The sequence below is a fragment of the Dendrobates tinctorius genome, unplaced genomic scaffold (assembly GCF_039654945.1).
Source record: "Dendrobates tinctorius isolate UK_male_01 unplaced genomic scaffold, ASM3965494v1 ptg000171l, whole genome shotgun sequence".
Lineage (NCBI taxonomy): Eukaryota > Metazoa > Chordata > Amphibia > Anura > Dendrobatidae > Dendrobates > Dendrobates tinctorius.
Window position 1 is genome coordinate 24,118,950 of NW_027361838.1, and position 15,450 is coordinate 24,134,399.

Below are 15,450 nucleotides of genomic sequence, written 5' to 3' on the forward strand. Positions count from 1 at the left end.
TGCCAGAAAAATTTTATTTTCCAATAGCTGTGTCTCTCTCCGTTTCATTCAAGCAGAAATGCCATCTGCAATTAAACAGCAAAATAGCAAGTTCTTCCGCTCCCTCATGAAAATGCCAGTAGTTAAATCCTCAGGTTGTAATTTTTTAGTCACAGTAAATGGGTGATTAAGAAATTCCTTCAATTCAGCCACCTGTGTCCATTGACCTTCATTTAGGGTTACCTGAGGGTTCGCCATATCTATAAGAAACGGTTTTAGTTGATCAACAATTGCCCTTTTCCAGCACGTCTCTTCAAGATAGAATCAATTTTAGGGGTTCTGGCGGCAATAACCAATTTCCTCACTTTTCCAATCAGATTTCCAGCATGTCCCTCTTGCAGACTATCTCTTATTGCCAGCTGCAGCGTGTGCACAACACAGCGCATGTGATGAATAGCAAAGTGTTTTGAAGCAGCTTCAACAAGATCTACAGTATAATTTTGCTGTTCTTCTGTAGTAATATCTGTTTGTTCCTCAGTTACATGAACAGCACTGTGGCCTTCCATCTCAAACATACTGAATCCTAAATGTTCCTCTAGCTGTTGTTCATTACTCTCATTCATCAGTGTAATTGTACTTATGTTTGAAGCATTGTCCGTTACAATAGCAAGAACCTGTTCTTTTTTGAGTTCGTAATCTTGCAGAACTTTTACCACTAAGGCCTGGAGAAACTGGCTGCTGTGATGAGCTTTAGTATCTTTTACTGCCAGCGTGTTGGTAACAATTTTTGTTGTCACAAACATATCGAACATTGATGGCAAAATAGTTCACTCTGTGACATGTGCAGGCATCCATTGTAAGAAACATGAAGCATCTTTTGAGTCCTTTTAAGATCTTCCTTTTGTTTAAGGGCTTCTTCAATCACTAATTTTCTAATACTTTCTCTTTCCAGAGAAACACCAAGTTTGGGGGCCATTTCTCCATTAAGAGCTGTAAAAGCTGGTCGTGTAAATAATGTTAATGGTACACCGTCCTTCACAACAAGCTGTATGAGCTGTCTGTCAGACATATCTGCTGTCATTGTTACAGTAACTTTGTCACTTACAAAATATCTTGTTAATGATGTTTGAGACACTCTTTCCTCCTCCTTTGCCTGGCAGGAAGTGTTAGTCTGTGTGCTACCCAGCTTTCATTCTTTTTTGTACAGATAAGATATGGAGATAGATATGGATAAATGGATAGAGCAGATTTCTAATCTGCTTTTGATATTGAAAACATTATCTATGAGCTCAAAAACCTTTCAGGTGATGCGTTTTTTTAAAAATCTGATCGGCTTTTGCAGCTGAAAAACGTATCCACAAAAAACGCAGCAAAAATGCTGTGTGTGAATGTAGCCTTAGATCAGGAATAGAACAGCCATTTATAGGGCATTTCATAACTTTCCCAAATTCCTATGAAAAAATATTCAGCACATTCTGCATTGAACTACTGTACCCAATTTATTATATATTTTAGGAGTCGGTCCATTTTATACCGACTCCGACTCCACCGCCCTCTTTTCCACCATATTAGAATGCAAGTTTACAGTTGTAGAAAAAGACATGGCTAATGCATCCAATAGTCTCTTGCTTTGTTCTCAGTACCCATTTGATCAGCCTGTATACTTCCACTTGTTCTTTCATGCCTTAGTATAATATTACCTGCATGGATGCATCCCATCAGCCCACTTGGCTCCTGGGCAACATTCCTCACAGCCATGACATCACGTAGCACCAACACCAAGTGAACAGATTAAAAACTTCACCTTTCTGTGTGCCTAGACATTGTGCGTCATAAACCATTGCAATCAAAATTCTTCAATCAGCACATCTAATATAATAAGTGGTTTCTCCAAATTCAACACAAAATTTCACTTTTTAGGCCATGTTCACACTCAACTCAGTAAGCCAGAATCAGGAGTGGGAGAAAATTGCAAAAGTGGTGCTCGTGTTTCTATTATACTTTTTATATGATTGTTCCCCTCCTGATTTTGTTTTACAAATACTGATGTGAAATACTGAGCTTGTGAACGTGGCCTTACTGACTACAGCATCTTAAAATTATTCAATGCCCTTAATAGGACCCCTTATAAGAGCATACATTAGTTGCATCATTGGAGACAATAGTCAAGGGATTCATGAGGTCTGCTTTAGATAAAACGCATCAAATACCTGGACTAGCTAGTTATTTATTGACTGACATTTGATTGCATTTTAGAAATATGACAAAAGGCCCCGTTACACATAACTATGTCCCGTTAGGCTGATCGCTGGTGAGCTGTCACATAGACAGCCCCAGCGATCAGGACCAGCGAGCAAGCTGGTTTCCAATGTAAACAGCGGGTATCTAAGAGCCGCGCGGCTCTTGGATACCTGCTGTTTACCCTAGATACCAGCATGCCCTAGTTACCCGAGGTTTACATTGGATACAAGCGTCCAGCATGGCTGATCGCTGGTCCCTCGCTGCCACGCGCAGCGATGCGTGCTGGCCAGAGGGAGACCAACGATCAAAAAATGGCCCAGGACGATCCTGCATGATCAGTGATACCTGGCATGGGGCTGGTCGCTGATCTCCGTCACACACAGCGATATCGCTGGAGAGATTGCTGATGCGTCACAAAATCAGTGATCTCGCTCTGTGTGACGGGGCCCTAAGGTTGCATTCACAGAACTGGCCAATTGTGAAGGAACACTCGTTTCCGAAGTTGCTCATTTGTCAGGTGTAATGATTTTAAGCTTGCTTCAAAGTCATTGTTCTCGGCAGCACTTTGCACTTTGTTCTGCGCACATAGTCTGTCTTTATTCACTACTGCACAGGTCTTCTTTACAATCCTATTACCAATCTTTCTGTGCGAATAGGAAGTGTGGTCGGCATGTCTGTACAGGCTATTAAACAACTGCCAGTTTGATAGTACTGGCTCACCTTTAAGGCAATGCAGGATATTGATGGGTTTAGCCAACAGCCTTAAGGTACCGTCACACTTGGCGACACACCAGCGATCCCGCCAACGATGCGACCTAGTAGAGATCGCTGGTGCGTCGCTACGAGGTCGCTGGTGAGATGTCAGTCAGATCCCAACAGCAATGCAGCAACGATACAGAACGATACGACGGTCGTTGGGACTCTGTCTCTCAGACATGTAGTATTGAGGTCATTGTCCCTGTCAAACACAGCGATACATGCTGGCTGCGGGACACCAGCGATCAAAAAATGGCCCAGGATATTCGAGCACGATCAGCAACATCGCAGCAGGGGCCCGATCGCCACTGTGTCACACGTAGCGAGATAGCTGTTGCGTCACAAAATCGGTGACGCAACAGCGATCTCGCAATGTGAGACGGTGGCTTTATGTGTATAGGGGCTCACAACATATGATTGTCTGGAGAGATAAGGATCCTGTCTGATTTTGGACTGCCACTCGTTTGTCAGCTGAAATTATTTTTTAAAGTGGCTTAAAAACTATCATTCTCAGCAGCACATTGTCCTGTGTATACAGAGCTTGTGCTGACAAGAACAATGGCAGCCTATATGCACTGAATGACCGACTACAGACTTGCTTATTGTTGGTGGTTAAGTGCCACACACTGAATAATGTAAATAAACCCTTAGTTAAGAGATCTGTCTAAAAAGATAAGATCATTGCCTTACATACAAATTCAAGTGGGATACAAGAAGATTCAAAGACATGAACTGTGTTTCCAGTTGTGTCTCTAGGAACATTCAATAAGTTCAAAGTTATAGGCATAGTGACTGCACTACCTGACGAGGTAGAAAGCTGAAGCGGTCACCGGCTGCCACCAGATTTCTGAGGAATCAGTTTGTTAAAAATCATTGAGTGACTGCAAAACAGCTGTAGCAAGATTTGGTGGCAGGAAGCACTGAAGTTTCAGTTTTTACAGTAAGATGCTTACGAAGTGCTGAAGGTCTGTGCCTGTACTCTTCTGACCCAAAACAACAAGAAGCTTCAATATACTAAACCATATAAGCCACAGAAGTTTTGAGATTCTGTTCTGTGAAACCATGAGTCTAAACAAAGAATGAAGCATAAGCTGAAAAGACCAACCTGCCTGGTAATGGCACAGTTATACTCTTGGACTGCTTTGCCTCTGGCACTGGAAATCTGTAAATGTGTTCAATCAAGTATTTTAGGCAAAAGTCTTTCCTCCTTTGAAACTGAAACCCAAGCTTTAATGGACATTCAAACTGCCAGTGAATGCAAGCACAATTCAAAATCCACTGAGGTTTCATTTCAAGAGTAGTCCTGGAAGATTTTGGAGTGTTGTTAGTTTCCTGATTTGACCTTCAAAGAAAATTTACGGTGAGATTTGAAGACAGCAGTTTCAGCACACAAACCAAAGAATATTTTGTGTACTGTAGGCTATAGCCCGTGAGGAATGTGTGGTGTCTGGCTATGCATTGTTTGGCTGTTATGACCTGATGCAAAGGGACTTTACTAAGTACTGAAGTCGCTGTCATGAAGGGGATTCAATATTTTGATTTTGCAGTAAAAATGTGTTGTGGTGAAACCACTTGTTATATTACTTGTTGAGCTATTTAAATTGTTTTTGCTTGATTGGTTTATTGCAAACAGCAGGAAGTTAGTCAGTTTTGCTAATGAATTGAATTTTCAATGGGGATTCAATAATTTAATTGAAATTACACGTTTATTCATTTATTGGGTGTCCTCTCAAACTTTTATGCACATGCCAGAGCAAAGAGCCAAAAGAACCATTGTGTGCCACTGTCTGGTGCTTGGAGACATATGTTCCTGTATCTTAATACTGCAGTGTCCAGATTCCATATGATTGTGACAGAAAATACCTCTGTGCACCACTATAGAGTCACATATAACGTTTGTAGACTTCTGTGGCTTATTACAGCTGTATACAATTACTTGCATGTCTGAATACATATTTTTGCATTCCTAACTCAATGTCTGATGTATGTTGCTGTGTTTCAGGATTTATTAAGATGCAGAGTTTTGACATCAGGGATTTTTGAAACGCGATTTCAAGTAGACAAAGTAAATTTTCAGTAAGTACAAAAACAATATTTTAATTGCTTTTTAATATGGTGTTAAAGGTATTGTACCAAAATAAGTTGTACCAACTCCACCTATCTAGACCCTGCCAATGATGTATCTCAGAAGTTCTTGCAGGGTGGCAACTCAGGATGTATTGAGAGACATCCTGGCTACTAATGGCTGTATCTCAGCCTTGATAGCTGCAGCAGATTCTTGGCTGAGACTAGAATCGCTGCTTTGATTATGAACAAGCCCGAGATATCAGGGCTTCTTAAAGTTCTCAGGCGGGTGGACAGCGTGCACCCGACTCACTTTTCACCTGTGATATCGTGGGCTAGGTCCCATCTACAGCTGCTATTCTAATATTTTAACTTTGCTGTAGCTGCAGTCAAGAATGTAAAAATAACCGAATTGACATGCTGCAGATTTCATGAACACTCCAGTGCTGAATCTCAGTCATGGAAGAAAAAAAATCAAGCGTGTACATGAGACTTCTGAACTCCCGTAACTTTTGCTGATAATATAAAATGTAGGTTTTTTTCATTAAAAAAAGCTATGTGCGTTTTATGAAATGTTATTGTGAGAAAGCAACTAAGCAAAAACTATACATATCCATGGTATTGCCATTTCTGTGAATATCATAGCGTATATTTACCGCGCGTGCGCATTTAACTAGTCCCTTGCGCGTATGCAGTATGCTTTGCCCAACTGTGGGCAAAGCCGAATAACAGTATTGCGCATGCGCCGACATACACCATGGCTTTCTATGGCCCAGAAGTATACAAGGCTGGACTCTCATATAACAATTTGCTGCAGTTTTTCAAGGTGGAAAAAAAAAGCGTATCTCATTCAAATTGTATCTCACAAGTATGGAATCATGGATTATAGGATTTTGAATACTTGTTGCCATTTGTTACTGTCTTTTCCTAGTTCTTTAATAAGAAAAGTCACTGTAAAGTTTACCTGTTTGATATTATTTCTGACATTTTTGGCTGTAGTTTTCACTCCCGTGTTGTAGCTTTAGGTTCAAGGAGTATTTCACTTGCTTAGTTGTAAAGCCTGAGCGCAGTGTCGATAGGTAATAGGTGCCAGTTACGCTTTTGATAATGTCCACACACAGTGCCCAGTCCATACATTGTGTATGACGGAGGCAGACATAGACAGAACGGCTATGAAATTGGTGCATTTGTGTTCATGCTCCAGTCTTGGATGCTTCAGCTTTGCCTTGTGCCGTCATGTTTGTTGTTGTTCTACGTGTGGGGACTGCAAATGCCGTCTTCTAAATAAGGTAGCATGATTTCACCTACACACTTGCATAACTGTTCATTTTATGAATGACACTTGTTTAATCAAGGGTAAACTATTATGGGACCTCCAAGGCTGCGCTCTCCAGAAGAACTAGTCACTGTAAAATTACGATTGGGGCACTCTGCAAAGGGCCCAGATCCAGGGAGCGTCTGTCATTCAGTGTAATTCTTTTGTGCTTGACAATGTTATTTGTCTTTCCAACAGTATGTTTGATGTAGGAGGACAAAGAGATGAAAGAAGAAAATGGATCCAATGTTTTAATGGTTAGTGGCTATTTCCTCCATTTTGTCGTCTTTTTTTTTTTTTTTGGCCCAACCAGTTGCACTCTGGTAAGGAATTTGTTGTAAAAACTGTCAGTGTTAGACGCTGATACCATAAAAGGTTACTTTCTTGTCTTACCAAATTTCTGTAGTTATCATTTACTGTTCCAACAAAAAAATGGTGTTACATGAACCGACATGACTTTACTGCCAAACCAAGGCCATGACGCCTATTGCTTGTGTTCGGTGGTGGCAAAATATTACTGTTCCTGCTTTATAGATCTATTACTGAAAATTTCAATAGATGAGCAAGATTTAGGGAAGAAGGTAACATGGACCTACAATTTATATTATTGAACTGCTTAAAGGATATTGAACTGCTTAAAGGGGTTGTCTCCAAAGACATATACTGATAGGAAATTTAGATTGTGAGCCTCATCGGGGACAGTGATGAAAATGTATGCAAACTGTAAAGCGCTGCGGAATATGTTAGCGCTATATAAAAATAAAGATTTATTTATTTAAGGGGTTGTCTTTCCTTGGGATACAAGTCTGCGGTCACTCTTTATGACTGCAGACTTGTGAATCCTCACATCGCATGAACTGCACACTATGAAGATTCTCCAGTGATGGTCGTATGACCACAAGTATATAATTTGCATACATGTGGTCACTTGCCGACTAGATGGGCGCAAACTCGCTCAAAACACGTGTATTGAGCGAGGCCAGACACAGTTTAGTCGGATTCCTTTTAAGACTGGCTGATCACTGGAGGGGCTTTAGTGGGAGCCACAGGGATAAAGTGGTTAAGCTGCTAGCACAAGTACACATTCATTGTGTATCGACTTCACACGTCCCCAAGAGTCATAGTGTAACTAAGTGAGAGAAGTTTTGTAGGTCTCCACCAACCACCATGCCAGGTGCCACCATACAAGCGATAGGATGGGACTAGGGATGAGCGAGTATACTCGTTAGGATTCGGTACTCGAATCCTGGCGAGTATTTCACTACTCGCCTCGCAATATTCGGCACAGCCCGGCATAGTCCCTGCACAGCCCGGCATAGTCCCTGCACAGCCCGGCATAGTCCCTGCACAGCCCGGCATAGTCCCTGCACAGCCCGGCATAGTCCCTGCACAGCCCGGCATAGTCCCTGCACAGCCCGGCATAGTCCCTGCACAGCCCGGCATAGTCCCTGCACAGCCCGGCATAGTCCCTGCACAGCCCGGCAGTCTTCACACAGTCCCAGCCCAGCACACACACACAGCCCATTTATCGCATTTCCCATAGACTTACATTGGACTCGTTACGAGTACCCGAGTATTAGGAGGTACTCGTAACGAGTACAAGGAGTCCGAATACTTCACTACTCGCTCATCCCTAGATGGAACAGAATTACGTTACTTTCTTTGTTTCTATTAGGTCTGTTCTGTTGGGGTATGTATTTTGCCAGCTGGTAACTCACACTGCTTACCCCTCTTTTCTAGATGTCACCGCTATAATTTTTGTGGTTGCGAGTAGCAGTTACAACATGGTCATTCGAGAAGACAATAACACAAACAGACTACGAGAAGCACTGGACCTGTTCAAAAGCATCTGGAACAACAGGTAACGTTGTGGACAGATTTGACAAATGTTAAATCTGTCTTAAATGGAATTTGGGTGATGGCAGACTGTTTACACGGTGTTTTGCAGCATTTTTTTATATAAAGAAAAGTAAAGGCTGCAAAGCCTTAACCAGCTCGCTGACAGCCAAAGGTGCTCGGAACTTCGTCCTGATGAATGTAGAGTCAATAGAAGAAATGGGAAAGACGTTCCAACTCCTTAAAATCAGACATTTTTAGTAGTCCATTAAAAAAATGAAAAAGGAAAAAAATCCTCGCTGAACATAGTCCCCCTGGCACATGTCCATGCTATCAGAGGATTTTTTTTTTGCCTTTTTCATGTCTTTAACAGATGAATAAAATTTCTTATTTTAAGGAGCTGGAACACTTTCCCATTTCTTCTAGCATTTTTTTTTTTTTTCAGAAAATATTTATTAAAGTTTTTATAACAAAGAAAGGGTACAATACAATAGACCATATGCTACCATTATCTGGGTAGTTAAGCATTATTTAAGTATGGAAGTAGAGAAAAGAAGGAGAAGACATAGTAGTAAGAGTAAGGAAAAAATAGGTATGGGGATATAGGGTAAGGGAAGGAAGAAGGGGGGGGATTATAGCCATCAGTAAAAAAAAAATAATTTAACTTATTTAACTCAAATCATCTAAATTACTCGGGAGCTAATTATGTATCCAGTTGGCAAATTCCGGACTCTCTTTGAATGAATGCCAAGGAAACCAAGTGTGTCCCTGTCTAGATGTGGATCTAGCATTTTTTTAATGCAAAGTTAAAGCTGCTTACAAAAACAGTTTTTTGCTGCGTTTTTTTTTTTTACTTTTTTTTGGTCGGGGTACATTTCTCTTGTGCATGCTGATAATTTAGTGCATTAAAAAAATCTGATTCAACTTCATCAGGTGTTATCACCAAAAAAGGCTGCAAAACCTGATACCTGTGTTTTTTGCAGAAAGCAATGGGTGAAAAATGCTGAAAGAAGTGACATGATACATTTTGCAGAAATGCAGCTCTGTGACAAAACAGGAAGAAAAACCAATGTGTGTGCATAAGATTTCTGAAATTTCATAGACTTTGCTGGTACTGTGAAACGCAGCTGAAAATTTGCGTAAAGAAGCATAAAAAACTGCTGTAAAATCACAACACCTTAAGAGGATTTCCTTTCTGTCTATCACTCTCCAGTAATGATAGTTCTGTCTTATCTATTGTGTTATTTCTGTGCTGTATTATGTATAAATATGTGACTCTTCAGATGTTGTGTTAGTCTATATGCCTGATGAAGAGACCTGAGTAGTCTGGAAAGCTTGCAATGTGTTACCATCTTTTCAGTTAAGGTGGAGGAGTCACGGCAGGGGGCGGGGCTTAGCCGCGGCCGGGCGCAGGCCGACGCTGCGGCCTGAAACGCTAATGTGAAACCACCCTAAGCCATTAAAAAGTATCAACCACTGAGGACTCTCAATTCTGAATATTTTACTTTCTACTAAGATATCCAATCTCTATTTTGGCCACAAGGTGTCAGAAGAGACCTGGAAACCTGACAAGTATAAAGCAGCCTGATATTGTGGGATTGGCTGCGCTTTATCTTTCAAAAATGTAACTTGATCCAAACACAAATGGAAAAATACAATATTATACCAGAAATACAAAGGTGTGACATTTTGTCTAAAATTGAGGAGTTGTAGTTGTGCGATTTTGTGATGCTGTGTCCTCTACACACCGTCGCATCTTGAAGGATATTCCCGTTGTGCTCCTAATAGGTCTTCCAGGTAGGACCTCGGGTGCACATACGGTGCCTTGCGAAAGTATTCGGCCCCCTGGAACTTTTCAACCTTTTCCCACATACCATGCTTCAAACATAAAGATACCAAATGTAAATTTTTGGTCAAGAATCAACAACAAGTGGAACACAATTGTGAAGTTGAACGAAATGTATTGGTTATTTTAAATTTTTTTGGAAATTCAAAAACTGAAAAGTGGGGCGTGCAATATTATTCGGCCCCTTTACTTTCAGTGCAGCAAAGTCACTCCAGAAGTTCATTGTGGATCTCTGAATGATCCAATGTTGTCCTAAATGACTAATGATGATAAATATAATCCACCTGTGTATAATCAAGTCTCCGTATAAATGCACCTGCTTTGTGATAGTCTCAGGGTTCGAAGCAGGGTTTGAAGCACAGAGAACAGCATGAAGACCAAGGAACACAACAGGCAGGTCCGTAATACTGTTATGGAGAAGTTTAAAGCCGGATTTGGATACAAAATGATTTCCAAAACTTTAAACATCCCAAAGAGCACTGTGCAAGCGATCATATTGAAATGGAAGGAGTATCATAGCACTGCAAATCTACCAAGACCCGGCCATCCCGCTAAACTTTCATCTCAAATAAGGAGAAGACTGATCAGAGATGAGGCCCATGATCACTCCGGATGAACTGCTGAGATATACAGCTGAGGTGGGACAGTCTGTCCATAGGACAACAATCAGTCGTACACTGCACAAATCTGGCCTTTATGGAAGAGTTGCAAGAAGAAAGCCATTTCTCAAAGATATCCATAAAAAGTGTTTAAAGTTTGCAACCAGCCACCTGGGAGACACACCAAACATGTGGAAGAAGGTGCTCTGGTCAGATGAAACCAAAATTGAACTTTTTGGCAACAATGCCAAACGATATGTTTGGCGTAAAGGCAACAGAGCTCATCACCCTAAACACACCATCCCCACTGTCAAACATGGTGGTAGCAGCATCATGCTTTGGGCCTGCTTTTCTTCAGCAGGGACAGGGAAGATGGTTAAAATTGATGAGAAGATGGATGGAGCCAAATACAGGACCATTACTGAAGAAAACCTGTTGGAGTCTGCAAAAGACCTGAGACTGGGATGGAGATTTGTCTTCCAACAAGACAATGATCCCAAACATAAAGCAAAATCTTCAATGGAATGGTTCACAAATAAACGTATCCAGGTGTTAGAATGGCCAAGTCAAAGTCCAGACCTGAATCCAATCGAGACTCTGTGGAAAGAGCTGAAAACTGCTGTTCACAAACGATCTCCATCAAACCTCACTGAGCTCGAGCTGTTTGCCATGGAAGAATGGGCAAGAATTTCAGTCTCTCGATGTACAAAACTGATAGAGACATACCCCAAGCGACTTGCAGCTGTAATCGCAGCAAAAGGTGGCGCAACAAAGTATTAAGTTAAAGGGGCCGAATAATATTGCACGCTCTGCTTTTCAGTTTTTCAATTTCCACAAAAATTTTAAATAACCAATAAATTTCGTTCAACTTCACAATTGTGTCCAACTTGTTGATTCTTCACCAAAAGTTTACATTTGGTATCTTTGTTTGAAGCATGATATGTGGGAAAAGGCTGAAAAGTTCCAGGGGGCCGAGTACTTTCGCAAGGCACTGTATGCTTGCTCTCACTCACAAATGTTTTGTGTGTCTACAGGTGGTTACGGACTATATCTGTCATTTTATTTTTGAACAAACAAGACATGCTGGCTGAAAAAGTCTTGGCAGGGAAATCAAAAATAGAAGATTACTTCCCGGAATACGTGCGCTACACTGTCCCCGATGATGGTAAGAAAAAGTCAATGTGTACCAAACTAAGAGATTCTAATTTATTTATTTTACTCATTTTTATAGCGCCAGTAATTCCACGGCGCTTTACAGACCTTATCACTGTCCCGGATGAGGCTCACAATCTACATTCCCTATCACTATGTCATAATGAATCCGTTACTACAATTAACCTTGGTGGAAATATGATGGCTGTTGGCCCCCAATAAAAGCAGACGGTAAACCATTATGGGAAGAAGAAAAACACTTGCCAAGTATCACTAACAATTTTGTTCAAAAATAAGCTGGAGCCCCAGCGATCAGCCTCCCTCTACCAGACGTTGGTGGCACATGCCAGTGGTATGTCACCATTTGTCTCTGATGGGATTCCATCTTTTCCAAAAGAAAGACTTAAAACTGATACAATGTTTTGTACTGTGAAAACACAAGAAAGGAATAATATAATCTATCACCTCTAAAAGTAATCTGTGCAGTATCACTTACCAGATGTGGGAAAACTGATAAAAGAATGTCACCACGCTGGTTACACATACCCCAAGTGAGTGTTTATGTATATAGAACTGAGGGGCATAACAACACTGGTAATCAGGTGGAAATAACATGGTGGTAAATCACTGATATATAGACTGATTAGTGCTTGAGGACAAATGTGCGCTAGTGGGATTAGATGGTGGTCTATAAAGTCTTATGGGTTAGACATATTCTGACCCAAAGTGCAGTAAAGGATATATGAACATCCAGGAGTTTGTGCTGTATAATGGTGTATAACCAGGGCACGATGGCAGATGGCATCCCTGGTAAGCCCATTCTTGGGTTCCTGGAGTTGGTGCATGCCATTTCTTTTGCAGGGTACTGGGAGAACCATGGGACCAACACTTTTTGGAAAATCACAAATTTCCTTTGTCATGTGTCTTATTTGCTTTATTTATTACTTCATAATAAAGTGAAAACATGGCAAACCAAAAAAGACTGACATGAATGCAATGCTGGTCTTTAGTTATTCACATAAGATGGCTGTAAGAACAATATTATGCAAAAACAACCCCCTTATCCAGTGTTGGCTACAAGCTTGTTATCTCACAAGGTTTAGCAGTAATTCCCTTGGGCATGACCAGGAATAAGACCCAGAAGTTTTGGAAATCAATCACCTGAGCAAATGGGAATAGATGTTCACTGTGTTTTTGGTTGGTTCTTCTGCCTATATTATTCTAAACTGTCTAAATGTTTGTTGCAGCAATACCAGACGCAGGAGAAGATCCCAAAGTGACGAGGGCCAAGTTTTTCATTAGAGATGAATTTTTAGTAAGTGATTTTGGTACTTGTTTAAGCTCTTATTTTCACACACTAATGAAGTTCATAGTGTTAATTGTATCCAAATAACACATCTATTGAATACAAAAGATTTCTGTAATCTAAAAGATGGATATAGGTGGAGGCATATGCTAAAAATCTTTAAAGTGGACCTGTTAGCAGGTTTGTGTACAGTAACCTACAGACAGTGTCAGGTTGGCACCATTATACTGATTACAATGATATCTGGGTGATGAAATCCGTCTTGTGGTTGCTGTTTAATCTTTATTGTCAGTTTTGAGTTAATGATATGCTCATGTTCTGGGGCGGCCTGTGGGGGTCTTCATGTGCGCTCTGATTAGGTATTCGTGTATGACTTCTGACAGGTCACTGATCCCTCACTGACCTACCTCCTAGTTTACATAATGAATATTATATTAAATCCCTTTCTGCTTGCAGGCGCCGGCATATATAATGTCTATATACCGTATTTTTCGGACTATAAAACGCTTTTTTTCCCCAAAAAATTTGGGAGGAAATTGGGGGGTGCGTCTTAGGGTATGTTTCCACAGTCAGTAAACGCTGCAGGTTGAACGCAGGGTCCAACCCGCAGTGGCCATATGTTACAGCATAATGTATGGGATTTCATGAAATCCCATGTCCACTACGGCATCCCTGCATACACGCACATGTGGCACGTCTTTCCAGACAGCAGCATGTTTATTTATCTTGAGGAGACGCTGTATAGGACGCAGTGATTCCACGGAATCACCTGCATTCAAAAGCAAGCACTTTGGACAGAGCGGACATGTGCTGCGTCCAAACCGCTGCTAATAATGACCGTGGGAACACACACTTATAGTCCGAACACAGGCTTACCGGGGGGGTTTCGGCCATCTTCCTGAAGCTGTGGGCTGTCTGAGGCCACGTGCGCAAATTCATATCTCGGCAGCCATTTTCCTGAAGCCAAGGGCCGCCGAGATCTCAATCAGCGCAGGCACAGCCTCAAGAAGATGGCCACGGCGTCACCACATTTCTGCCGCCGCTATCCTGAGCCAGTAAAAACGTGAAGATGCTGCAATGTCTGGTAAATGACTCCAGGGTCTGCTCCTTGCTACCTGCTCTGCCTCACCGCCGACCCACAGCATCACACTGATGGGGTACCCCGAGACTGCAGCATTGCCCCACTTGCCGGCCCTCAGGTAAGATATCTTAAATTTGGACAAAGAGACTGTCCCCAATCTTATAAAAAATATTTTTTATGCTATTTTACACCCCAAAATTTGGGGTACGCCTTAGGGTCCAGTGCGTCTTATAGTCCAAAAAATACGGTAATTCATTTATTTGATGTTACCCAGCAATTCATTTAAAAAAAATAATAATTTTGAAAATGGCACAAGCCGCGTCTGCACAGTAGCAGCTATTGGTGATCAAATGGCTGCTACTGCGCAGGCGGTACCAACTTAGAGGATTTTTTTTTCTCTAGCAAGATGGTGCCGCCGACACCTACACAGTAGCCGCTATCAGATCATCAATAGCTGCTACTGCGCAGGCACGGCCGGTGCCATTCTCACATGGCCTTTTTTTTAATGAATTTCAGGATAACAGCAAATGAATTATATACACATTATATTTTTTCCAAGATAGATATATTATTCATTATGTAAACTAGGGGGCAGGTCAGTGAGGGGATCGGTGGCCTGTCAGAAGCCATACTGATGAATACCTAATCAGAGTACGACATGAAGACCCCCCTCACAGGCCGCCCCGGAGCACGAGCATATCATTAACTGAAAATAAAGATTAAACAAGAACCACAGGACGGATTTCATCACCCAGGTGTCATTGTAATCAGTATAACGGCGCTGACCTGACACTGTCTGTAGGATACTGTGCACAATCCTGCTGACAGCTTCCCTCTAAGGCCTCTTTCACACTTCCGTTTTTTACAATCAGTCAAAATCCGCCAGGTTTTGAAAAAAAGGATCCGCAATTTTTTTGCGGATCCGTTTTTTTCCCCATTGACTTTCATTATTGGCGGATTTTGACGGATTGCCGTCCGTTGCATCCATTTTTGTGCGGATCCGCCATAATGTTGCTGTCCGTTAACATCCTCAAAGATTTCCAAACGGAGCTTGCAACGTTTTTTTGGCCCGCGGATCCTCCAGACACTGATTTAACCCGAAATTCTGTCTGGGTGCCGGACAAAAAAAAAAAAAAATTCTCTGTCTCTTTCTCTCTCTCCCTCTCCCTCCCTCTCTCTCTCTCTCTCTCTCTCCCTCCTCATTTTGCAGATCCGTCAAGAAACAGATCCTGTGGCATCCGTTCACATCAGTTAAGAACGGATCCGCTTGTCTGC

The 15,450-nt window shown here is 41.6% G+C and overlaps 1 protein-coding gene across 4 annotated transcripts in view; it reads left to right on the top strand.

Moving 5' to 3' along the window:
* Positions 1 to 15,450, top strand: part of GNAL (G protein subunit alpha L) — a 383,393-nt gene that overhangs the window by 364,385 nt on the left and 3,558 nt on the right. For all 4 annotated transcript variants that reach the window (XM_073550978.1, XM_073550980.1, XM_073550981.1 and 1 more), the window contains exons 7-11: positions 4,979 to 5,052; positions 6,554 to 6,612; positions 8,096 to 8,216; positions 11,671 to 11,801; positions 13,036 to 13,103. In XM_073550978.1, the coding sequence (XP_073407079.1) occupies positions 4,979 to 5,052; positions 6,554 to 6,612; positions 8,096 to 8,216; positions 11,671 to 11,801; positions 13,036 to 13,103 (453 nt within the window). The remainder of the gene's footprint in view (positions 1 to 4,978; positions 5,053 to 6,553; positions 6,613 to 8,095; positions 8,217 to 11,670; positions 11,802 to 13,035; positions 13,104 to 15,450) is intronic.